This window comes from Balaenoptera ricei, chromosome 4, assembly GCF_028023285.1.
Source record: "Balaenoptera ricei isolate mBalRic1 chromosome 4, mBalRic1.hap2, whole genome shotgun sequence".
Lineage (NCBI taxonomy): Eukaryota > Metazoa > Chordata > Mammalia > Artiodactyla > Balaenopteridae > Balaenoptera > Balaenoptera ricei.
Genome location: NC_082642.1, coordinates 78,020,307 through 78,045,727, shown reverse-complemented (window position 1 = coordinate 78,045,727; position 25,421 = coordinate 78,020,307). Strand labels below are relative to the sequence as shown.

General features: G+C 46.6%; 1 protein-coding gene across 8 annotated transcripts in view; it reads left to right on the top strand.

Annotated features, from left to right (window-relative positions):
- The window catches only part of ABCC5 (ATP binding cassette subfamily C member 5), a 194,068-nt gene extending 180,311 nt beyond the window's left edge, over positions 1-13,757 (top strand). For all 8 annotated transcript variants that reach the window (XM_059920627.1, XM_059920623.1, XM_059920622.1 and 5 more), the window contains 4 exons: positions 8,201-8,279; positions 9,305-9,418; positions 10,078-10,242; positions 12,289-13,757. In XM_059920627.1, coding sequence (XP_059776610.1) covers positions 8,201-8,279; positions 9,305-9,418; positions 10,078-10,242; positions 12,289-12,390 — 460 coding nt within the window. In that variant the 3' untranslated portion in view covers positions 12,391-13,757. The remainder of the gene's footprint in view (positions 1-8,200; positions 8,280-9,304; positions 9,419-10,077; positions 10,243-12,288) is intronic.
- Positions 13,758-25,421: the final 11,664 nt, after the last annotated feature.

The window sequence follows — 25,421 nt, the reverse complement described above, 5'->3', positions numbered from 1 at the left end:
CCACAGTGTTCATTGCAGCTCTATTTACAATAGCCAGGACATGGAAGCAACCTAAGTGTCCATTGACAGATGAATGGATAAAGAAGATGTGGCACATATATACAGTGGAATATTATTCAGCCATAAAAAGAAACGAAATCGAGTTATTTGTAGTGAGGTAGATGGACCTAGTCTGTCATACAGAGTGAAGTAAGTCAGAAAGAGAAAAACAAATACCGTATGCTAACACATATATATGGAATCTAAAAAAAAAAAAAAAAAAAAAAATGGTTCTGATGAACCAAGGGGCAGTACAGGAATAAAGACACAGACGTAGAGAATGGACTTGAGGGCACGGGGACGGGGAAGGGTAAGCTGGGACAAAGTGAGAGAGTGGCATTGACATATATACAGTACCAAATGTAAAATAGATAACTAGTGGGAAGAAGCTACATAGCACAGGGAGATCAGCTCAGTGCTTTGTGACCACCTAGAGGGGTGGGATAGGGAGGGTGGGAGGGAGACGCAAGAAGGAGGGGATATGGGGATATATGTATACGTATAGCTGATTCACTTTGTTATACAGCAGAAACTAACACACCATTGTAAAGCAATTATACTCCAATAAAGACGTAAAAAATAATAACAAATTTTAAAAACAGAAGAGAACTAGGAAATAAGGCATGTTAAACGTTAGACTTCCCTTGAATATGCTGCCACCAAGAAGTATCAGCGTTCATTTCAAATTTTTACAGCACTTCATTTGGGTCTGTGACTCGGGCTTCTGGAGTTAATGGTTAAGAATTGACCTGCTGGCTGCTGTTTGTAGAACACTGTGGAAGCACAGCCTTCGTGGGAGATGGGGCCATTTGTTATCAGCTCCAGAGATATGTTGCCACTTGATGGACAAGCTCAGTGGCTGGTGTGCTGTTGACTGAGTTTTTAGTAATTGAGCTCGGAGCGCTGTTTGGTTAGTCGGCTGTGCAAACCTAGGAAATCATATAAGTTTCACTTTCTGCCTGCTGTAATTTTGACTTTTTAAGTCAGTAGCGAGGACAAATTAAATCCCAGACCTTCTGTCTTCCCTTTATCCTCTCAGGTTTCTCATAGTTTTAAAAGAATATCCAGCTTTTGGTGTTCTTTTGCTTTTGTTAGAAAATTAGAAGGCCTATAATGAGTTTCCCAAGGCAAAGGCAGGGTAGGTCAGCTGCTTCCTCAGCTACCTCCAGGAGACTCTGAATTTGGAAACTGTCTCTCCACTGCCTTTAACCAGCATTGGGGGTGCATACCTCTCCTGGAGATACCGACATGCAGTTAAAACATATCAGGAGCTCTTAGAGGGAAGTCAAGGTAAAACCAAAATCAAACAAACAGAACTCAGAGAATTTTGCAAGTTAAACATTTCTGAATTGTTCTGCATACAAATATAAATAAATCATAGACCGGATCATTTAGGGGCACAGTCCTCCCTAGGTTAGCCAGAACCTCAGTCCATTCCAATAGCTCATCCAGCCCTCCCTCATCCAACTGTCTGGGTTTGAATTGTAGGGCCTGTGTTTCTGTGGCCAGTGCCTTTCCCCTGCCTTTTGCCCTGATGGTTGGCTCCAGGAAGAGAGGTCCCTTCTCATCCAGCCCTAACACTTTTGTTGACCTTCCTTCTTTCGTGGTCCTGGCAGTACTTTTCTTTCCCCAGAGGACCCGTGCTTCCTGATCTCAGAAAGCCTATCTCTTTGCCTCTGCCCTAACCAGCTCCTGCTCAAATGCTTTCCATCCTTGTGGACTGTCTGCAGCCTGCCTTGGCTGGTGGTTAATCTGCCCCTTAGTGAGACTAGTTGTCCTCAGCTGTCGCTCTAGCGTGTCTCTGAGTCTCAGTCTCCTTGTGGGGGGTGAGCACTTCTCATCACCTGGAGCATCTCTGCCTGGCATCCCTTCGTTAGCGAGAGGCAGTGTTCTCAGTTCTTCCTGTTCAGATGCTCTCTTTCCTTTTCCAACTGCCCGTTAACTTTTTTTTTTTTTTCTGCTTTTGAGGAATATTTCAAGCTCTCAATTCAAAATCACAACAAAAACAACTGAGCCCACAACTGACCCTCTCTGCTTTGGTTCATTCTGGGCCCAGACACCTTCAAGCAGAAGCACCTAGTGCTCTAGAGGGAATGGAAGTTGCTCCAGATTTGAAGCAGAATCTTAGAATCTCAAGGTCTTTCATTTGTCTTTGAATTATTCTGTTGTTTAAGGGACCCCCTTTTACTTTTTTTGACGTCTTAGTCCCTTAGTGGAACCGGAGAATCCCCCAAAGCTTCTAGTCTCAATGTCAGAAAGTAATGCTAAGTCTAGGATCACTATATGAAGAACACTAGATGTTATCTAACTTTTGTGGAAGTCCTTCTGGCTGGGGGTATATGGGAAATCTCTGTACCTTCTTCTCAATTTTGCTGTGAACCTAAAACTGCTCTAAAAAAATTGTCTTTAAAAAAAAAGAAAGAAAAAGGTCCTTTGGTGCCAGATATTGCTGCTTTAAAGAACAACAACAATAGTAGTAGCTAAGCATATTGAGGACTTATTATGCGGTGAATTGTCCTAAGCATTTAAATTGTATTAATTCATCAAATACTCAAAACTCAAATGAGGTAGGCACTATTATTAAGCCTATTTTATAGATGAAGAAGCTAAAACCCAGAGTGGTTAAATAATTTGCCCAAAGATAAGAACCTGGGCTGTCTGGCTGAGAGCCTGGGCTCTCCCTCACTCCACTCACTGTATTGTCTCTGAAGTTATCACCACAGCCTCTTTAATCACTACCTCGAGAGGTAATCTCTTTCTCCAAAAACTAGGGTTGTGCCTGCTTCCGCAGGGGTCTTGACCATTAGTTACCTTTCTGTTTCCGACATCTTCAAAATCTCATCGGCTTTCAGATTTGCACAGCCTCTGTCCCCCTTCTTGAAAAAAATTTTCACATAGCTTCTGCTGTCCTCTTTAGTCTTTTTCACGTACTCTTAACTAAAAGCCAGACCTTGGTTCTGAATAACTATTTTGAGTTTTCCTTTAACATCCTGAGAGATGAAGGTCTGAGGGTCCCGTAGTCTCCTGTCCTGAGGCTGAGGCCGCAGGGAGGCACCCACCACCGACAGAGGACGACGTGGTTCAGCATGGTGTCTTCCGTGTGCCCGGAGGGGATTGCTGTATCCTCAGACACCCCGGGAGATACTCTTGACCTTATTCAGTAGTAGTCAATAGGTAAACTTAGAATATTGCTAAAAATAACATATAAAGAACCAAAGATGAAAATGCACTTTGAGCAACATAGGACTCCAGGAGTTCTGACTGTTAAAAATAAGTGCCTTCATGCTCAGATGCTTTTCTTTCTCTCCATCTACCCAGCTGAGTACTTGATGCAGTGGATGCATAACTTCGCTTTCATTTGTATCTGTGGGTCAGACCAGGACCATCCGGCCCCTCTAATGAGGGTATATATATATATATTTTTTTCATTCCTGATTGAGTTCCCTGTTGAGATCAGTCTGGTCTGCCTTAATGTGTATGTTTACCACCTGCTGGTGTACGTGTATATTCCTTACATATCCGGAACCCATTGCTTAGCCTTGGGAGTCTCCTTCAGCTGGTGTGACGGGCCTGGGCAGGGTTGAATGCCAAGCCCGTCTGTGTGTCTGCTGAGTCTGATGGGGCAGCTGCTCAGTGAGCAGGGGACTGCACTCTTGTGTACTCACTCTTTGTCTGGTAAGAGGTATCTGATGAATTACTAGATGTATTTGTATTCTTGGCATGCTGCAACAAAGTACCACACACTGGGTGGCCCAAAACCACAGAAATGTATTCTCTCACAGTTCTGGAGGCTAGAAGTATGACATCAAGTTGTCAACAGGGCTATGCTCCCTCTGAAACCGGTAGGATCCTTCCTTGCCTCTAGTACATTCTGGTGGTTTGCCAACAGTCTTTGGTGTCCTTGGCTTGTAGATTCATCATCCCAGTCTCTGCCTCTGTTGTCACATGGGCCCTCTCATTCTGTGTCTCTGTCTTTATGTGGCTCTCTTATAAGGACATCAGTCCTACTAGGTTAAGGGTCCACCCTACTTCATTACTCCAGAATGACCTCATCTTAACTAATACCATCTACACTGACCCTATTTCCAGATAAGGTCACATTCTTAGGTACTGAGGGTTACATTTCAACATTATCTTTTTGGGGGATACTCTTCAACCCATGACACTAGGCATCACTGTACAGTATTAAAGAACACTTCCTAGACTAAGTCTAGGGGAACTCTACACATTCCTTTCCTGGAAACCAACATTATGGAGCCTTCAATCTTGAACATATATTTGTTGAGGTCTTTAACTCTGTACAAAGGACTCAACTCAGCAGACGTGGGAGGAATCTGAACAAGTGGTAAAATCTAAAACCTAGAATTACACATTCCTTCCAGGAAGAGGTAGAGAAAGGGAAGATTTAAGAGGTAGGAGATGGGCTAAACCAGAAATCCAGAAAGTGAGGCATCAAACCATAGGTGGCAATTTATCAAGTTATTGGTGCTGGGAATTCCAGCCTTAGGTAATATGGATTTTCCTCTGGCAAACAGACCACAGCAGTGGCGACTGGGCAGTGTTCAGAGACCCCAAAAGGCAGATATTTATAATCAGGGAGCTCACGGATAAAACCAGAGCAAGGTGGGGCCCCAAAACTTGGGAGCCTGAGCAGCCTGTCAAGATAGGAACCTGGGCACATGGAGACACAACAGGAACTGACCTAGCAGAACTGTCCGACAGGGGGAGATTCTAGCTCAATAGGGTCCCGTGACGCTAAGTGGGAATCACAGAGCAGGATGCAGATCCAGAGCAGCCCGGCACTAAACCACATGTGGACCGACTTCAGGTCCTACTGCCCGAGGTCAGAGTTGACTCTCTGTAATGGGCAGAGGCCCTTCTCCAGCGTGCAGTCCTGTGGGGCAGCTGTACAGAGACCAAGGTGGAGGGTGAGGAGCAAGAGACCAGGCAAAGCAGGACGTGACCCCTGTATGGAACCAGTTGTGATTTCCCACTGGGCGGGTGCCCCTTCTGTCTAGGTTTGATGAGGACTTCCAAAGACTCTTGTAAAGAGCTCCGAGGAACTTGTTTTTAAAAAAAAAAGAAAGAAAGAAAAAAAAAGAGCTCTGAGCATTATGGTTCAAAAGTGAGACACCTGTTGTGAGGCCTAAGGTCAGGAATCCTGCTGTAAAATATGAGAAAGTCCGTATGAGACACAAAAGGAGAGAGAATATTTTATTGTGAAAACTTGCATTGCCATCTAGATAAATGTCACTCAGAGGCTTGTGCTAATCTTTTTGTTGTTGTTGTTGTTGTTTTTGTTGTTTTGGGGGGGGGTGGATTGTGCTAATCTTGCCCCATGGGAATTCCCACCAGTCTGTGTTGAACCAAACAAAAACGTGATTAACCTTTTATCCCTCAGACTTGGGATGGAGAACACAGGTTTCACCCTGACCTGTTGGTGTATCAGTGTACAAGGCAGCTGGAGAGAGAGCCGTAGACACAGATCTCATCAACCCTGAGGCAAGCTCAGGCAGACTCCAGAGGGTTAGAGGGACAAGGAAGATCAGGGGCTTTCAGCATCTCTTTTTGATTAGAAGCAGGTGAGCTTCTCCTTAGACTTAGGCCCATGCTTTGCCATTTCAGTTTTAGACCATCATTCTTTAAGTGAGAGGGCTCTTCCTAGATGGCATGCCTGCAGAGAATGTCTTCCCCATCTAGACCTTTCACGGCTAGGACTTTATCAGAACTATTTCGGATCCTGGTATTCAGGATCCTGGGATTATTGTGTCCACTTGAAAAATGCATCAAATATAAGAGTCAAAGCCACCAAGCAGTGCAACCAGGCATCTAAAGTGATCACGTCCCTTGTCAGTTTAACAGCTACCAGCTATCGAGTGTCTGCCGTGTTCCAGGCACTGTATCTACACAGCTCTAATGTTCACAGCAACCTACCAGGTCATGTCACTATCTCCCCATTTTATAGATGAGGAGACTGAGGGCTAACTTGTCCAAGGTCACGCAGATGGTAAGAGGCAGAGCAGGGATCGAAGCCAGTCTGCCCGGATCCCATGTGTGCACACACCCGCCCTCCACCATGCTGCTTTCTGCCTCTGTTATTACTGAAAATACTTAAGTTGTGACATACTAATGTCTGTTATCAGGAATTCAAATGAGGATGGGAGGAATAAGTTCTTCTTTCTTACAAAAAATATTAGACAGTATACATGGGCTACAACAGTGAATAAGATCCAGGCAAGGATTCTAATCCAATGGAGGAGAGAGACAAGTGAACAAAGTGATGAGTGCCATTATAGGGGTGAGCAGGGGGACCCCCAGTCCAGGCTTGAAGGGTCAGGAGACACTTCCTGAAGACCCCATCTAAGCTGAGAGCTGAAGGACAAGCAGGAATCACAGCCAAGGAATAAGAACAATGATAATAATAACACGGTAATCGTAGCTCTCACGTACACACTGCCAGTCCTGCCGCAGGTACTGCTGTGAGTGCTTTATACATGTGAAATGTAGTCCCCGAAACAAACCTTTTTGAGGAGGTGCTCTTTTACCCCTGTCTTACAGTTGAGGGAACTGAAGCATAGAGTAGTTAGGCTAACTTGGCCAAGGTCACACAGCTGTCATTGATAGAAGCTGTGAAGGAGTCAGGCAGTCTGGCTCCAGAGCCCTTGTTTTACGTGCCTCTCAAGTAAAAAGGTGGGGAGAGGTCGCATGTTCTAAGTCGGGGGAAGCACACGTGCAAAGGGGCACAAGAGAGCAGGGCCGGTTAGAGAGTTGCCCAGGAGTCCAGAGATGGCGTGTGCCTGCCTGCGCTCTCCTCTCGGGCAGAATTCTGCGATAATGACCTGCTTGTGTTTGCACGCCTGGGATTAGTCTCCCCAGACACAGAGACGAGTGTGGATCAGGGCTAAGGTTCTCCCAAAGATTTTTCCATTTCCCATATGCCAACCATAATTTATGAGCAAAGCAAATTATACTTAATACCTTTCAGATTACTAGACCCACAAATGTGACGTTTAGGTCGAGACAAGACACCCCAAATTAATGCAACAGCCCACTTTCCACCCAATATCTGTTTCATCACCACCTGTTCACCCTCATCCTCCATGACAAAGAGCTTTTTCTCTTGTCTTTAACTCTTCCAGAAATACCTAGACCTGTTCTTTTGGTATCAATCTTGATGTCCTTGAGGTGGATACTGTTAGTACAGTAAGCAAGAATAGTCCCCAAACTAGTTTTCGGTGCCAGTAAAATCCTTCCTCTTGACCCCATTATGCTCAGCTTTCTCCTCTGCCTTCCTGCTGGATTGGCTCCTTTCCTGGTCAGCTAGCTGTTGAGACCCCTGCTCAGTGGCAGGGCTCTCACCCTGGCGCAGCAAGAAGAAAGAGGGCGTTTTTCTCAGTTTATACATATGAGAGAGATTTTTTTTTTTTTTTCTGTTTCTCCAAATTGTTCTTTATTTTTTTATTTTTTATTTTTTTTTAAACATCTTTATTGAAGTATAATTGCCTTACAATGCTGTGTTAGCTTCTGCTTTATAACAAAGTGAATCAGTTATACATATACAATATGTTCCCATTTCTCCTCCCTCTTGCATCTCCCTCCCTCCCACCCTCCCCATCCCACCCCTCTAGGTGGTCACAAAGCACCGAGCTGATCTCCCTGTGCTATGCGGCTGCTTCCCACTAGTTATCTGTTTTACATTTGGTAGTGTATATATGTCCATGACACTCTCTTACCCTGTCACATCTCACCCCACCCCCTCCCCATATCCTCAAGTCCATTCTGAGAGAGATATTTTAACATGTATATGCATAGAAAAAATCTAGAAGGATCTATGCCAAAGTGCTAACAGTGTTTGTTTCTGAGGGTCTGATAAGAAGTCATTAAACATACCTTAGTTTTTGTTTGGTCTTTGTATGTCTATATCTCCTAATTTTTCTATAACTAACTTGTATCATTTACATAATAAAAATAATAAAGTTTTGTAAAGAAGAAAGGGAGGCTCATTCCTGCGACAGGCAGGCAGCAGCGCTCCCATCTCAGCCTCCCCCTGTGGCTGGATGGGGTTTGAGCCCCAAAGTCTAGACCTTTACCACAGTCAGCCTTTGCAGCATGGTCACGTACAGGTTGGATCCCTGAGAATTCCTGTTATGTTTCTCACTAGGTCAAATTTGGATCCCTTCAACCAGTACACTGAAGACCAGATCTGGGATGCCCTAGAAAGGACACACATGAAAGAATGTGTAAGTAAAGAACTGACGGAGAGCTTTGCTGGCATTTCAGGGCTGGAAACACAGTGGTGCTGTGGTCACTCCAGCCTGCTCTGGCTGCCGCTGTCCAGCCCAGCCTTTCCCTCCACCTCCAGGATGTCTGTGGAGGAACACTTTAGAGCAGGGCTTCCCAGGCATTTCAGAAAGGGCATAAAGGTTGTTATCTCCCAACTCTCACCTCCCCCCTTAGCCCCCTCCCATGGTCATATTGCCCTTTTTACTATCCATTAATTGAGAAGATATTAATGACAACCACTCAGGATTCAGTAATGCTTTAAAATCAAGTTCTATTCTTATTAACTGTAACAGTACAACATCTTTTTGAAGCATCTATATATGTGTAAGAGATATATCACTTATTGAGAAAGTGTGTGTATGGATTCACAGACCTCTTAGGGTAACTCAGCAGCCCCCCTCCAGGGGCCACAATCTGCAGATACCCCTGGCCTGGAGTAGGGTCTCTTGTGCTCCTGCACACAAGCCCAGGATCTCTTCCGCTGATTCAACTAGATCCGCTCTGCCTTCATCACCTTTATATTGGGCTTCCTCAAACAAGTTCACTCGAAGAATAGGTTCTATAGTTTATGGAAAGAAAGGTTTGACAGCCATGGGCCTACAGCTTTGGACTTCAGAAAGAGAGTAATTTCGTTTACCCCATTTCTCGTTGCGTGACCATATTTTCAGAACCAAAAATGACAGGCTTTGGGGACGAAAATATTGGAATTTCTGGGACGTTTTGATGATATGAGACTAATAGAATAGTTCAGCTGAAATATGGAATGGCCTAGAAAATGTGGTCCTACTACGTGATCATCACACCTGTACCTTCTTTCTAGGTGAGCTAGGTTCTGGGCTAATAATTCTTTCATCTGTTTCAGAATAATTTATTTTTGCCACTGGATTTTTGACCAAATTTAGTTTCTTTTTTTTTTTTCTACTCTCAAATTTTACTTTTTTTTTTTTTTTACCCTTCTAATCTCTACTTCCTTTCCCCCTAGATTGCTCAGCTACCTCTGAAACTTGAATCTGAAGTGATGGAGAATGGGGATAACTTCTCAGTGGGGGAACGGCAGCTCCTGTGCATAGCTAGAGCCTTGCTCCGTCACTGTAAGGTAAGGCAGTTTGGTGGGTGGCAGGGAAGGGGGATCAGCAGAGAAGCGCAGGAAGATGGGAGAACAGCTTTTGCCTGTGGCACGAGGTCCAAAGGCATTCCTGGCTCCGAGCCCAGTGGCACTTCTTAAAGAGTATGCGCAGAGATGTTTCTAAATTAACCTTGACACGATTTGGGTATATGGGTATTTTGTTTGCTTGTTTGTTTTTATTTTTAACTTCCCTGAGCCTTCAGTTTCCAAGGGCAACTTGTTTCTAGCCACTGAGTAGTTGTAGTACTGGAAACCATGGATTTAAAACATTTTTAAACTGCAAGACATATCCAGGTCATCAAATCCAGTCCCCTCATTTTAAAACTGGAAAAGGGAGGTCCAGAAAGATTACTGTACGTGTTTAGAGTTACAGAGCAAGTGAGGCGAGTCTTTTGTTAGATCAGTATTTCACATATATCCTTTCATTCATGGAAATCAAGGCAAACATAGGCATCTGAAGTTATATCAGTTCTAAGCAAAACAGTATCTTTACATATGCGTGTACCTATTTAGAAAAAACAATATACGGTGTAAAATTCAAATCATAAAATACATTTTAGTGAAACCTAGATTAACCAGAATGCTTAAGGAATTGGTCGGATCCCTCTTTTTCTTCTCTTCCCTGGCAGATTTTGATTCTAGATGAAGCCACAGCTGCCATGGACACGGAGACAGACTTGCTGATCCAAGAGACCATCCGAGAAGCATTTGCCGACTGCACCATGCTGACGATTGCCCATCGCCTACATACAGTCCTGGGCTCTGATAGGATCATGGTGCTGGCCCAGGGACAGGTACTGAGCCCCCAGGGGACCTTGGCTTGGCACATGGCCTTGTCTGGGAGGAAAACTGGCCCCTGGCAGGATTGGGCAGATGGCCCTCTTAGAGTAGTTCTGAGCATTCAGATAAGCAGCCATAATGACTGTAGTCTGGCTCCTTTTGGGTGGGATGCAGCCCTCCGAGTCAAGAGACTGAGCTGGGAGCACTCTTTTAGGGTTCTCATTATGCTTTACTACCTGTTCTTTTGTTGCTTGTAAACAGTAACATTTTTTTTTAATTAATTAATTTATTTATTTATTTTTGGCTGTGTTGGGTCTTCATTTCTGTGCAAGGGCTTTCTCCAGTTGCGGCAAGCAGGGGCCACTCTTCATCGCGGTGCGCGAGCCTCTCACTGTCGCGGCCTCTCCCGTTGCGGAGCACAGGCTCCAGATGTGCAGGCTCAGTGGTTGTGGCTCACGGGCCTAGCCGCTCCGCGGCATGTGGGATCCTCCCAGACCGGGGCATGAACCCGTGTCCCCTGCATTGGCAGGCGGACTCCCAACCACTGCGCCACCAGGGAAGCCCAACAGTGACATTTTGACTTAGGTCAGAGAGCACGTGTACTTAGTAATTCACTCACATGCACAAGAATTTCCCAAAGCTATTGAGACCAGCCACTATATGTCTCCTTTTTTTGTTTTTTAATTAATTAATTTATTTATTTTTGGCTGTGTTGGGTCTTTGTTGCTGCGTGCGGGCTTTCTCTAATTGCGTTGAGTGGGGGCTACTCTTCGCTGCGGTGCACAGGCTTCTCATTGCGGTGGCTTCTCTTGTTGTGGACCACGGGCTCTAGGCACGCGGGCTTCAGTAGTTGTGGTACGTGGGCTTCAGTAGTTGTGGCTCGCAGGCTCTAGAGCACAGGCTCAGCAGTTGTGGCGCACGGGCTTCGTTGCTCTGCGGCATATGGGATCTTCCCGGACCAGGGCTCGAACCCGTGTCCCCTGCATTGGCAGGCGGATTCTTAACCCCTGCACCACCAGGGAAGTCCCTATATGTCTGCTTTTTACAGTCATGTAGTGGTGCCAAACTTCTTGCTGGTCCCAGGTTTCCCACAATCTGGCCCCCCAGCCTTCTTCGTTTCCTGTTTCCTTGCAGTGCTGTTGGCTATAAACAATCTTGAATCCCCTAAGCTTTTTCACCTCTGTGTCTTACTCATACAGTTCCATCTACCTAAAATGCCCTTTCCTCTTTTTCCCTCTCCCATATGGATCTACTTATAATCTGCCTATCCCTCAATAGAGCCAGTGTCTACCTTTCCCCTTATGGTGCAGGATGTCTGCTCTAGCACCCAACGTCACACCCTCACACAGCCAGTCCTAAGGAAGAACACTTTGTCCTTATGCCTGTCTCTTGGGCAGGACAACCTTTCCTAGAAGCACCCTAGGAGATGTCCCCTTCCTCTCCTTGGCCAAAGTTGTATTCCATGCCTTTGCCCTGCAGCAGGGGAGGCTGGGAGAGTATGTGTCCTCTCTCATGGGAGGCAGGTTCTGCCAGCATATCATTCATTTTCTACTGAAATATGATTTCCAGTGGCCGCCTAGGAGTCCATCACAGGAATGGATAATTGTCTGAGTTGATTATACTGACTTTATACTCACTTCCCTTTTTTCCCCCTGCCAACTAGGCATCCTGAGCTGTTCCTTTTCTATCCATAGGTTCAGATCAGCTTGCACAACGAGATGACATTTGCCTGGTATGCCTTTGACTTGAGCTGCAATTTTTTCCCCCTGCAGCTTATAGGACCTTGTTGATTGATTCCTTCATACCCAAGGCTGAAAGAATTGAGACGTATGTTAAGGAGGTCTGGAGGTTTTTCTCTCTAACCTTTCTCTTAACTAAACCCTGGTTAGTTGGAAAAAAAGAAAAAGAACCCATTTGGGCATGACAGGGCTAGTTGAATTGCCACCTTGATTCCATCCTCAGGGGTCTTTGGGCTTTGCCCCCCTTCCTGAGCAGTGGATCCTCTAAATCACCCCATGTGTCCCCGAGTCACATTCTGATACCGTCTCCTTCCTTTACAGGTGGTGGAGTTCGACACCCCATCGGTCCTTCTTTCCAATGACAGCTCCCGGTTCTATGCCATGTTCGCTGCTGCAGAGAACAAGATCGCCGTCAAGGGCTAACTCCTCCCGCCGCCGCCCAAGTCTCTTTTCTTTGGAGCATTGCCATTCCCTGCCTGGGGCGGGCCCCTCATCGTGTCCTCCTGCCGAAACCTTGCCTTTCCCGATTTTATCTTTAGCACAGCAATTCAGGATTGGCTTGTGTGTTTCACTTTTAGGGAGAGTCATATTTTGATTATTGTATTTATTCCATATTCATGTAAACAAAATTTAGTTTTTGTTCTTAATTGCACTCTAAAAGGTTCAGGGAACCGTTATTATATATGTATCAGAGGCCTATAATGAAGCTTTATACGTGTAGCTATATCTATATATAATTCTGTACATAGCCTATATTTCCAGTGAAAATGTAAGCCGTTTATTTTATATTAAAATAAGCACTGTGCTAAGAACAGTGCAGATTCCTTTCTATCATTTTTGTACAGTTTGCTGCACTAGAATCTGGTTTCACTATTAGACTATAGGAAGGGTAGCATATGTTCTTCCCCAGCTGGTTGTTTCATGGTGCCGGGTTTTCTGGGTGTCCAAAAGGAAGGCGTGTGGCAATAGCGGGCCCTCCAGTGGCCCCCCTGTCGCCTCCCCAGCAGCCACTCCAGGGCGGGGTGGAGCGGGGGCCACTGGAGGCCACGCAGAGCACCGTGAATTCTCAGGGCTCCTGCTTTCTGTCCTGTTGTCACTTCACTGTTTCTGTCGGGAGAGCAGTGGGGCGAAGTCCCAGACCCCTCTTCGCTCCCTCCGTTGGAAATGAGAATCGCCGAGACGTTCCTCGGTGAGGGGGGAGTGTCCTTCCTGCTTTCCTCTTTTTCGCTGCTGTTTCACAACAAGCATCGAGTCTGTTCCCAGTGTCCCACTGCCTCAGGTTCCTAACGCTGGCCACTGCACAGAGCTCTCTGGCCCCTCAACCCGTCGGTTCCGAACCCTGGAGCCCACTGCTGCTTTTCCCGGTGGTACTTCTTCCTTTGCCTTCATTTGCCCCACGAGCCCACAGTTCAGTGACAGGGTTCAGGATTTTGTGGGTCTGTTCCCCTTTCTCCCTGTGGTCGCCGCAGAGTCTCTTCCTCTCTCCAGAGTCTGCGACTTAAAGCAGCTCTTGCTCATCAGTGTCTCACACTGGTGTAGAAGTTTTTTGTACTGTAAAGAGACCTACCTCAGGTTCTGAGTGCCGTGTGGTTCGGTGTGTTCCCCGCAAACCCCGTTTGTGCTCTGGGGCCAGTAGCTCAGGTGGGCGTGGTCGCTGCTGTCATCCGTCCAATGGTCAGCGTTGCATGTCGTGACCAACTAGACATTCTGTCGCCTTAGCATGTTTGCTGAACACCTTGTGGAGGCAAAAATCTGAAAAAGTGAATAAAATTATTTTGGATTTTCTAAAACTCTTGGTGTATAAAATAATTTTCTGGGAGGGGAACAAGCTGTCTTTGAACGGCTTCGGAGTCCCGGAGCCTGGGATCTGAATATCCAGCTGTGGAGTGACAGATGGGAGGGACCAGTAGCAGAGCTGGTTGGTTGCAAGGGGCGTGGAGCCCCACTTGCCTGGAATCGCTGCGGCGGGCCTTAGTCCCTCCAGCCGGTGTTCCTGGGCATGGTCATCAAATCAAGCGCCTGTGCTGCTAATAAGAGCGGGGGGAGTGGGAAGGGATGTGGTAAGATGGATGGTTGTGGTGAAATACAGTTTAAATGAAGTTCGTTGAGGGTTCTCAGCAATTCAAACAATATAATGGCCCTTTCAGCCAATTCATTCAGATTAACTCATTGAGAATTAAGTGCCCATTCGAAAGGGTACTCATTCTAGAGTTTCTCAATATCTCATGTTGAATGCAGCCAAGAAAGCGGCATTAAACTATTTGGTATTGGTTCTGCTGAGTCATCAGAAATCATATCGTAAACCCAGCCCTTTTTGTAAACCGGTGTCTTGAAAATTCAGGGGTTTGGCTGTTAAGTTAAAAATTCAGGGCTTCCCTGGTGGCGCAGTGGTTAAGAATCCACTTGCCAGTGCAGGGGACATGGGTTCAAGCCCTGGTCCTGGAAGATCCCACATGCTGTGGAGCAACTAAGCCCATGCACCACAACTACTGAGCCTGCGCTCTAGAGCCCGTGAGCCACAACTACTGAGCCTGCATGCCACAACTACTGAAACCCATGCGCCTAGAGCCCATGCTCCTCAACAAGAGAAGCCACCGCAATGAGAAGCCCGCGCACCGCAACGAAAAGTAGCCCCCACTAGCCGCAACTAGACTGGGTGCAGCAATGAAGACCCACTGCAGCCAAAAATAAATAAATTAAAAAAAAAAATTCAGTTCCTCAGTTGTCACATTTCAAGTGCTCTTGTAGCCACATGTGGCCTGTGGCTACTGTACTGGACAGCGCAGACATAGAACATTCCCATCATTGTGGAAAGTTCTGTTGGACGGCACCAACGTAAGCAACCACTTTATTGGGTGCACTGGATTTACCCTCCAAGAAGGGTAACAAAAATATCGTATAATACTGCTTATATGTGGAATCTAGAAAGATGGTAGAGATGAACTTACTTGCAAAGCAGAAATAGAGTCACAGATGTAGAGAACAAACTTATGGTTACCAAGGGGGGAAGAAGTGGGTGGGATAATTGGGGGATTGGAACTGACATATATACACTACTATGTATAAAATAGATAACTAATGAGAACCTACTGTATAGCACAGGGAACTCTATGCAATGTTCTGTGGTAACCTAAGTGGGAAGAAAATCTAAAAAAGAGTGAATATAAGCACACATATGACTGATTCACTTTGCTGTACAGCAAGAAATTAACACAACAGTCTAAAGCAATTATACTCCAATAAAAATTAAAAAAAAAAAAAGTAACAAGGTCAGCAGAAGGAGCCCTACGTGGTTGTCCTAGTCAAGCTCACTGCTGCACGTGACACTAACTTCCCCTCCTTCAGTTTTGTTCTTTCATCTCTTGGGTCTCCTCCCACCCCTGTAACCTGCTTTGTCTCCTTAAAAGGAGGCATTTCCCTGCCTTTTGCCCTCTCCCTTTGCTCTCCTTGCCTGGATTCTTACACTCCCACCAACACAAACCTTCAACTGTGGGCTTGACCTCTCTCTTTAGTACCAATCTCCGCTGCCTGCTGGGCGCATCTCCCAGGCCCCTCAAACAGCTTCTTGCAAATCAGTGCTCCCTGTCTTAATTAATAGCCCCTCTGACTTCCTTAAGTCTTTCAGGCTAGAAGCCTTGAGTTATTTCAGTTCTCCTGCCCCTTCCCAGTAAATTTAGCCACTTCCAGGTCCTATGCATCACCACTACCACCTATGCATCACCAGAATATGGTGGTGCTGTGCCAGTTCTGCACAAAGCCCTTTCGTGGCCTAGCAGCTCACACTTCCTGCCTCTTGGAAGCCAACCACCATGTCAGCAGTGCAGCTATCTGGAGACCAGCATACCATGAGGTTTACAAAGCACATGGAGGGTTCCTGGAGGATGAGAGAGTGTATGGAGATGGAGTGAGGCCAGGGAGTACCGAGACATCAGACATGTGAGTGAAGAAGCCATTTTGGAAGTGAAACCTCCAGCCCCAGACATCCCAGCTGATGCCACGTAAATCAGAGATGAACTGGCCAGCCTGAGCTGTCCCCAGATTCCTGAGCAAAATAAAATTTTTTTAAGCCATTACATTTTGGGGTAGTTTCACAACACTACTGAGGAATCCATCACCCAAAAATAGCCAGTGTTATCTTGTTGTATTCTTTTCTCTTTTTTTAACAGGTTTTTTGTTTGTTTGTTTGTTTGTTTTTGGCTGCGCCACGCAGCATGCAGGTTCCTAGTTCCCCGACCAGGGATCAAACCCTCACCCCCTGCGGTGGAAGCACGGAGTCTCAACCATTGGACCGCCAGGGAAGTCCCTGGTTGTATTCTTTCTTTTTTTTTTTTTTTTTAACGTTTTTATTGGAGTATAATTGCTTTACAATGGTGTGTTAGTTTCTGCTTTATAACAAAGTGAATCAGCTATACATATACATATATCCCCATATCTCTTCCCTCTTGCATCTCCCTCCCTCCCACCCTCCCTACCCCACCCTTCTAGCTGGTCACAAAGCACCGAGCTGATCTCCCTCTGCTCTGCAACTGCTTCCCACTAGCTATCTATTTTACATTTGGTAGTATATATATGTCCATGCCACTCTCTCACTTCGTCCCAGCTTACCCTTCCCCCTCCCCATGTCCTCAAGTCCATTCTCTAGTAGGTCTGCGTCTTTATTCCCGTCTTGCCCCTAGGTTCTTCATGCCTGGTTGTATTCTTTATAGCTTTTTCTAAACATGTATTTTTTTCTTTTTTAAAAAATTATCAAAAATACTATGTATGCATTTTTGTTAGAAATCCAAATAACACTTAAACATAAAAATGTAGAGAGTAGAAATGCATCTTAATCACTTCCTACAAAAAAGGCAACCACTGTTAATAATTTGATCTATATTTTTCCAGGCATTTTTTTAAAAACACATAACAGCATTATTCATTTAAAATATAATTCAGGGACTTCCCTGGCGGTCCAGCAGTTAGGGCTTGGCACTTTCACTGCCATGGCCCCAGGTTCAGTCCCTGGTCGGGGAACTAAGATCCCACAAGCCTCACGGCATGGCCAAAATAAAATAAAAGTCATTAAAAATAAAATTAGGATAACTTACTTATACAACTTGTATGATCTCAACTAATATATTATGAACATTTTCTCATGTCAAATATTCTTCAGAAACATGATTTTAATAGTTTTATAGCATTTTCTTGTAGAGATTCACTTATTTGTTTCATTCAAAAAGTATTTATTGAGCATCTAGTATAAGGCAGACACTGTTCTAAGAACTGACAGTATAGTAGTGAATAAAACAGAAAACATCCTTGCCCTCATGGAGTTTACATCCTATTGGGAGAACAGGCAGTCAGTAAGATATATGGAATATTAGATAATGATAAGGACCAGGAAAAAAAAAAAAAAAAGCAGGGAAGGGCATCAGAGGGTAAAATTATAGAGAGGCTGTCCAGTCTCACTGAGAAGATGACTTTGATGTGCTTTTTATATGAACAATCCAATTTTTTTGTTGTTGTTGCACTGGGTTTTAGTTGTGGTAGGCAGGCTCCTTAGTGGAGGCTCATGGGCTCCTTAGTTGCAGCAAGCAGGCTCCTTAGTTGTGGCATGCAAACTCTTAGTTGCAGCATGCATGTGGGATCTAGTTCCCTGACCAGGGATCGAACCCGGGCCCCCTGCATTGGGAACATGGAATCTTATCCACTGCACCACCAGGAAAGTCTCTAAACAATCCAATTTTGATGGATATTTAGGTTGTTTCAGTTTTCATTTTTCCATGTTGTCTTTAAATTTGATTTTTAAAATATTTATTTATTTATTTTTGGCTGCGTTGGGTCTTCCTTGCTGCACGTGGGCTTTCTCTAGTTGTGTCGAGTGGGGCTACTCTTCGTTGCAGTGTGCGGGCTTCTCATCGCGGTGGCTTCTCTTGTTGTGGAGCACGGGCTCTAGGCGCGCGGGCTTCAGTAGTTGTGGCACACGGGCTCAGTAGTTGTGGCTCGTGGGCTCTAGGCACGCGGGCTTCAGTAGTTGTGGTGCACGGGCTTAGTTGCTCCGTGGCATGTGAGATCTTCCCGGACCAGGGCTTGAACCCGTGTCCCCTGCAATGGCAGGCGGATTCTTAACCACTGCACCACCAGGGAAGTCCCTAAATTTGATTTTTAAAGGCAATTTCCACATCACCATTCTGTCCTCTCACAGCTTATAATTCCCTGAGTCCAAGTAGATAGTCAGAGTGTGCTAACTGCTGTAACAAGCCAAGCTTTCAGCAGCTTATCACGATGACCCCACCCCTGTCACAGAGCAGTGTGGTGCTGGGAGGGGGGAGTGAGAGTCACTCGTGAACCCAGGCTTTCTCCTTCTGGTCATTCTGCCAACCTCTAGGCTTGAAGTCCTCAGCCAGATCCTCTGTGTGGGCTAGTAAACCAGGGGAGAAAGAGCATGGGATGGTGAACAGGAAGTTTTTGTGGGCCAGACCGAAAGATAGTATAGACTGCTTCCCCTCAAATTCCACTGGCTAGAGCTCACTTCTGTAGCTGCACCTCGCTACAAGGGAGGCTGGGCAACGTCTAGCTGTGTGCCCAGGAGGCGAAACCTGCTTCGAGGGCAAAACAGCTTCGGTGAGCATCTAGCCACCTCTGCTGCAGGGAATTAGTGACCCGTTGGAGCCTGCTTACAGGTATAGAAACAAAATACTAGTCCCATGAAATCCTCATGTCTATTTCATAACAGGTATTGATTTGTTGTATTTTAATTAAGGTTTTAAACCTAATAAGCTTTCTAACCTGTCAGTGCTGTCACCTTCAACAAGGAAAGAGAGTACTCATATTATCTGAGAAGCTGTGTGCCAAGCACTGTGGAGGCGCCTGCAATATGACCTTATTTAATTTTCTCCATTATTGTACTAGGTAGGTGTTCTTAAACACATTTTGCTGATGAAGAAGCAGGTCCATGAAGATTAAGTTCTCTCGGGTCACACATCCAGTACGTGGTAAATTACATAGAATTCAAATCCAGACAGTTTGATTCTAGACTTCTAGTGGTTCTCCTGCATCTCATGACCTCAGCCTCAGTTGCTTCAGGAATAAATGCATGTGCTGGACCAGATGGGCTCTAAGATTTCTTCCAGCTCCAGTTCTGATTAATGTGGATCAACAAATATGTCCTGAAAAACCTGGGTCCTGGTAACCTCATTTGAAGCATAGCTCCAGAACTGTGTCCATCCCTCCTAGCTCCCACGAGGGAGATGGTGTGTATTTGGAGGCAGGGGGTCACCTCTTTTCCTGGGATCTTCTCCCTATCCTGCTGCTGTCTCTGGCCTGGGCTCCGGCAAACTCCCACCCACCCCCTCCGGTGGGCTCAGCATAGGAAGACCAAGCCAGCTGCTGCCTAAGTGAGAACTATCAGAGCTTGGAATTGGTCTCCCACAGCTATGGCACAGCCGCCTTCCTGAAGAGGAGCCCCATCACCCACCCAGGACTGGCCCAGTGCCAGCCAGAGAGGACTGTGGGCACACGGTTGCTGGGGCCAAGACACTCACCTTGCTCAGAACAGTTCTAGGGGCTGAGGGACACTGTCCTGATGAATCTTTTGTGTCCTTGACAAAGAATCTAGTGGGCTGTGGTCCTGGGGCCATTCTGTCCACTGATGACAGAAAATGTGTCAACGGGCCCACTTGGGGTCCTCCCCTACCTCACCCCCATGGGCCTATGAGAGAGGCCTTCCCTCCAAGCTCTCACTGCTCCTTCCCATGTTATTGACCCAACTATCTCTTCCCTCCCAGCTTCCCAATACCTGGACTCTAGCTTCCTCTGGATTTTTTCCTTTCCCCCCAAAATATTTATGGAGCACCCATTAAGTGCTGGGCGCTCTGCTGGCCACTGGAGACCAAAAACAGACACATGGAGCTCACGGCTGAAAAAGAAGAGAGACTGAAACAGTGTGCTCTCTGTAGCTGTCTCTTTCTCTCTCCCTCCTCCTCCTCCGTATTCTCCGCTCTTGTTCCAAGCAGCCAGGCTCTCTCATGACTGGGGAGGTGCCTGGACCCGTTCTGGCCTGGGTTGTACAGACACCCTTTCCTCCTATCGGCAGTGTTCTTTACCTTGGGGTCATGCGTTCTCACCTTGGGTGTGGAAAGGTCTGAAGGTCTAATATAAGGATGTGAACCCAGGGCTGGTGCTAAAAGGCCAAAAAGGCCTCTGGGCCTTGGGCCTCCCTGAGACCGGCCACAGGAGTTCTCTGCACCAGACTGTCCAGACTAACCCACCAAGCTGCCTCACAGAGGGCAAAGCCTTGAAGCAATCAGTGGAAGGGTTTTTGCCTAGAGCATCCTTGGTGGATATTTCCTTTGGGAGCCTGGCAGCTGGTCAAGATTGTAGGTGCTCGGTCCTGGCCACCCACCATGTGATACAACTGCTGGCATTCATAGTTAGATAAGCAAAACAATGTTTGACTAAGAGATGTGATACTACCCATTCCTAGGTATGATCGGATTCTCCCTGTAAATCACGCCACCCTAGGCGAGCCATTTTGTACTTACAGAGAGACCGTCGCTCCTCTGGTTTCAATTCTTTGTCCTTGGTCAGTACTAGAGTCACTCTCAGAAATGGACCCATGAGGAAAGCTGCTGCTCATCTTCCAGAAAATCTCTGTTGACGACTTGGTCTACTAGATAATAGTCCACACAGTAAATCCCTTTCAGAATTTGCTATTGGGAAAATTCTCTGCTTCTCAATGGGGATTCTGGAACACGTGGTGTCTCCACTCTTACTCTTTTTTTTTTTTTTTGATTTTGATTTATTTATATTTTTATCTTTGGCTGTGTTTGGGTCTTCGTTTCTGTGCGAGGGCTTTCTCTAGTTGTGGCAAGCGGGGGCCACTCTTCATCGCGGTGCGCGGGCCTCTCACTGTCACGGCCTCTCCTGTTGTGGAGCACAGGCTCCAGACGCACAGGCTCAGTAGTTGTGGCTCACGGGCCTAGTTGCTCCGCGGCATGTGGGATCTTCCCAGACCAGGGCTCGAACCCGTGTCCCCTGCATTGGCAGGCAGTTTCTCAACCGCTGCGCCACCAGGGAAGCCCTCCACTCTTATACTTAAGCTCAGGCACTGTAAGTACATTTGTCTCCGTCTATTTCCAGTGTCCTCCATAAGATTTTGGGTCTTTCCTTTTGACTGTTTAAAATATATTTAATATTTTTAATGAAAAACTTCCATAAATCTTGTTTGCATAAGAGGAATAGGCTGAGTATAACGAAAACATCGTTCTGGTTTGATGAATAATTCAACTACCCCCGGAGCTCCGTGAAGGCAGAAGGTGTTGGGTGTGGGTGTGCCCGTGCGCGTGGGGAGGGTGTTGGCTGCCCTCTGCCGCGCTCTTCAGACACCAAGCCTCCTCCTGAGCCCTGGGATCCTACTCCTGGGGCACAGCAGTGGTGCGCGGGAGTGTCTTTTGTGGCCCCACTCCCCCTCTCAAATTGGGGTTGAAAGAAAGCCACTCCCTGTGGGAACTGGAACGCTCAGCAGAATTCTCAATGCCGAGATCTCGTTACAGTGAGACATCACATCATCATTCCCCGCCTGCAAAGCCTGGAGACTTTCGGAGTCGGAGGCTGTAGGGTGTTCATGGGGAGTGGTCAAACTGGGATACTTTGGAGAATGAAAGAGGCACAATTAATGTTATAATGTGCAAAGCATGACATGTCCTTTAGGGCCGGCCGTTGCCCCGGTTGCCTGGGGATGGTCTCTGAGTCTGACCCTCCTTCAGTTAGGGATCTGTGGGTCTCCCAATCTTCCCCAGAAATAGCTCCAGTTCTTTGGGGACTTCATCTAACTGTCCGGAGGCCACCTGTATTTTTTCCCACTCACTCCCAGGAGGCATAAGGCACATTGTGCAAATTCAACACAAATGTAAGAAGTACAAATCCCTCTCTTTGTTCGTGTGTACAGAGATAAATTTAGGGGCCTCTCCTCCCTCACCTCTTCTTATTTCTTTTATCTCTAGTGGTCTCCGTACCTCCTTATTTTTGTCTCCTCCCCTTCAGAGTGGAGGGAGAGGTAAGGGTGGGACTACAGATAGCCCAAACCTTGCTGGAGTGGGTGTGGAGTGGAAGTGAGCACAGATTAAGCCCAGGTTTGGGTAGATCTAGAGGTGGGAGGAAGCAGCCTTTTATCTGGAATCCATCACATTGCAGGGAGCAGTCTATTTTGGAAAATACCTCCTGCCTGGGGCACAGGCCCCTTGGTTGAGGCTGTGATATGCTGTCCATAGCCACTGTTTCTCCAGGGGCCACAGAAGGGGGTCCCCCTGGATGGGGGAGAGGAGAGAAAGGAGGAGTGGAAAAGGCATCTCAGTTCTGAAGAAGGGGCTCCTGGCTGCAGCATCAGACAGGATGCAAAGCCAGACCTGGGACCAGCCTGGGCCCTGTGAAGGAGGCCTCTACAGCTGCATCAGAATCTCTGGAAACATGACTGGCTCAGGGTTTCTCACTTTTGTTTTTCTCTTGGCCTTTAGTAAACTCCCTTTTGAGTATGTTGGCTTGTCCCAGCTGAGAGGCAGCTGTGGAAAGAGAAAACTGAACTTGGAGACAGAAAATCTGGGTTAGAATTGTAGCCCTACCACTTTCTTGAGCAAATCAGTTCACCCTTGCTTTCTTCATCTGTAAAACAGAAGCAATAATGTTACCCAAAAACTGGGTTCGCCTCCTGGTGGGTGTCGAGCCAAAAGATGCAACCAAGCCAAAGAGCAGGAGAGGAGAAGGATTTATTACTCGCAGCAGGTAAGGAGAACACCGGGATCTTTCCCAAAGCAGTTTCTCCCCAAACAGCAAAACTGGGGGCGTTTTAAGCTAAGTGCAGATGCATATTCGTAAAGGGGCCTGGGCGGTCTACAGAGTCCAAGCTTTAGTTGATTGAAGTCATGAGGGTCAGAAAAGGTCAACATCATCATCCCTTAGGTTCCAGTTGACCTGGTGGTTGAGCCCTTCAGGCTAATGTTTACCGTCGTAACAGAACTGGGAGTCTTGACAACCGATATTACCTTTGCTATTTTTACTTCTCTTGCCTGATAACAGCTGTTTGTTTCTGCATTCTTTTGTTCCCTTAAGATCGTTAGTTATTAACAATCAAGGACCAGCATTGTGGCCAGGCTTAGATTACAAAATGGCTTAGGCCAAAAATGGCTTCTTTTATGTCCAGAAAGCCAGGCTTGCTTGGTTTTCTTTCTCCGGGGATCCCCTACCTTACCTGCTTATAGTAACATCCATCACAGTGTCATAGAAAGCACTGGTTTAGGAATTTGATGGGCAAATACCTCACACAGGGCAGGTGCTCAGCCAAGACATCTTTAGTTGATTTGAGTTGTTCCTAGAGGAATAAGAGATAGGGGTCTGAGCTTTGTCCGCCCTTGGCTTAGAATTCTAAAAAGGAAACAGGGAGCCCTATGGCCTGGGTGGTGATGGTGGCTGGAATCATAAGGGGACCATCTATGAAGGTACGACTTGAGGGTGGGCTACCACAGGATCAGACACTCTGCATGGGGACTTCCCTCTAGGTGGGAACCATGTGGCCCACGTCCACCATCTTGTTGGGAAGCCCACACCTCACAGTGTAACACTGAGGGCCTTGGCCAAGCAACGAGGAGGGGGCTAGTGCCCTGGGGCCTCTGTTCCAGGTCCTGGACCTGCCATCCCTGGAATCTGATTGCAGTCTGGCCCTGTGTGCTGTGTGTGTCTCTCTTCCAGGAGCCACATCCCAACCTCAGGAGCCAGAGGGAGGGGAGGAAGTTTGTCAAAGTTCAACACACTTAGGAATGTTGACCAGGCAAGTCTCCCATTAGGGGAATAAATTTCTGTGTCTTAAAGAAAAGGCTTCAAATGCTATATCTGATTTTGAGGAGGCTCTGAGAAACATTCCTACCTAGCCAAGACACCCAGAATATAGCTGGACCCGAATGAAATGTGGTCAGTGGGTCACAAGACAGGTGACCGACCCATCTTTCTATCCTACGACAATCTCCCAAACCAGGGTCACCATCACAGCCACTGCCCAATTCTCTGCATCTGTGCAAAAGCCTCTACTAAAACCCTCATGACTGCCAGCACCACCCACCCCAGCCATCCCCAGAACACCATCCTCATGTGCCCAAACCACCAAAACCATCTGAGTTAACTCAAAGGCTGCAACGGTGTACTAGGTTACATGTGAGATATTCCAAGGTCCCCACACTGCAGTGGGGGAGAGAAGGGGGTAAAGCAGAAGTCTAGACGTGTGTGGAAGGACCACCATGGAGGAGCTCTCATGCAGTGGACACTGGTGTGCTCACACAGAGGAAAGTGAGCCATGGGACTGGCCTGGGGGGCCACCAGGTCCTTCTGTTAGTAAGTCCACGTTACCTAATGGCACCTTGGGACTCTGAGCGATCGGGTGACACTGTTGGAGAAACCCAAAGAAAGGGAAACATGACACCTGCCCTTAGGACCTTGTCATATCGTGGAAGAGATGGAGTGGACACCACGTAGTTAACAGAGCCAAGGCAAGGACCACTGAGGGAGACGGTTGGGGTGTTTGGAGGTAGTGGATAGAGACCGGTGAGGTTGGCTAGAGAAGCATTTCAAGAAGTGTAGGCTCTTAAGCAACAATTTGAGGAAGAAAGAACATGACATGTTGGAGAGGGGAAGGCAACTTATGAAAAGTGGAAGCCAGCAGTTTTGTGGAAATTGCAGCAGTAACAGTATTTGTACCAGCATGTACATTATCCACAAGCACTTTCATCTCACATTGTCTCAGCTCATCCTCCCAACAGCCCTGTGAGGGGAGGATCCTTGTCATCACATCCAGGTGAGAGAGGCCTTGAAGATAGATGGAACTTCTAGAGGAGGAGAAAAGGGGGAAGGGCCTCCAGGCAGAGGGAACTACATGAGTAAAGGCATAGAGATGGGGAAGGACTGGCTGTGTGGATGGAGAGATTAGTGCAGGGTTTCCATATGCAGAGTGAAGTCTGAGAACTATTCATCAGTTGATGGACCATTCATCATTTTTGGCTGTTATGAATGATGCTGCTGTGAACACTTGTGGACACGTTTTGGTGTGAACATATGTTTTCATTTCTCTTGGGTATACACCTAGGAGTGGAACCGCTGGATCATGTGCTAATTCTATGATTAACCATTTGAGGAACTGCTAGATTGTTTCCAAAGCAGCTGCACCATTTTACATTTTCTACGGGATTTCTTGCCCTCCAGCTTCTAATTGGATTTGACCAATGGGAGGCACATTACATTACAGACATCAGAGGGTAGAGCAGAGTGAGGATGAGGTATTTATTTTCTGCAGGATTGCCATAAACCCGCTGCATCTCACTAATGAAGGCCAGAGCTCTTGTCAATGATCCACCGAAGTCACTGGTGGGTCTCCACCAAACTAGGGGCTCCAGGCTCCTCTGCTGATGTCTCTGTCCCTTGGCTTTTTTAAAAAT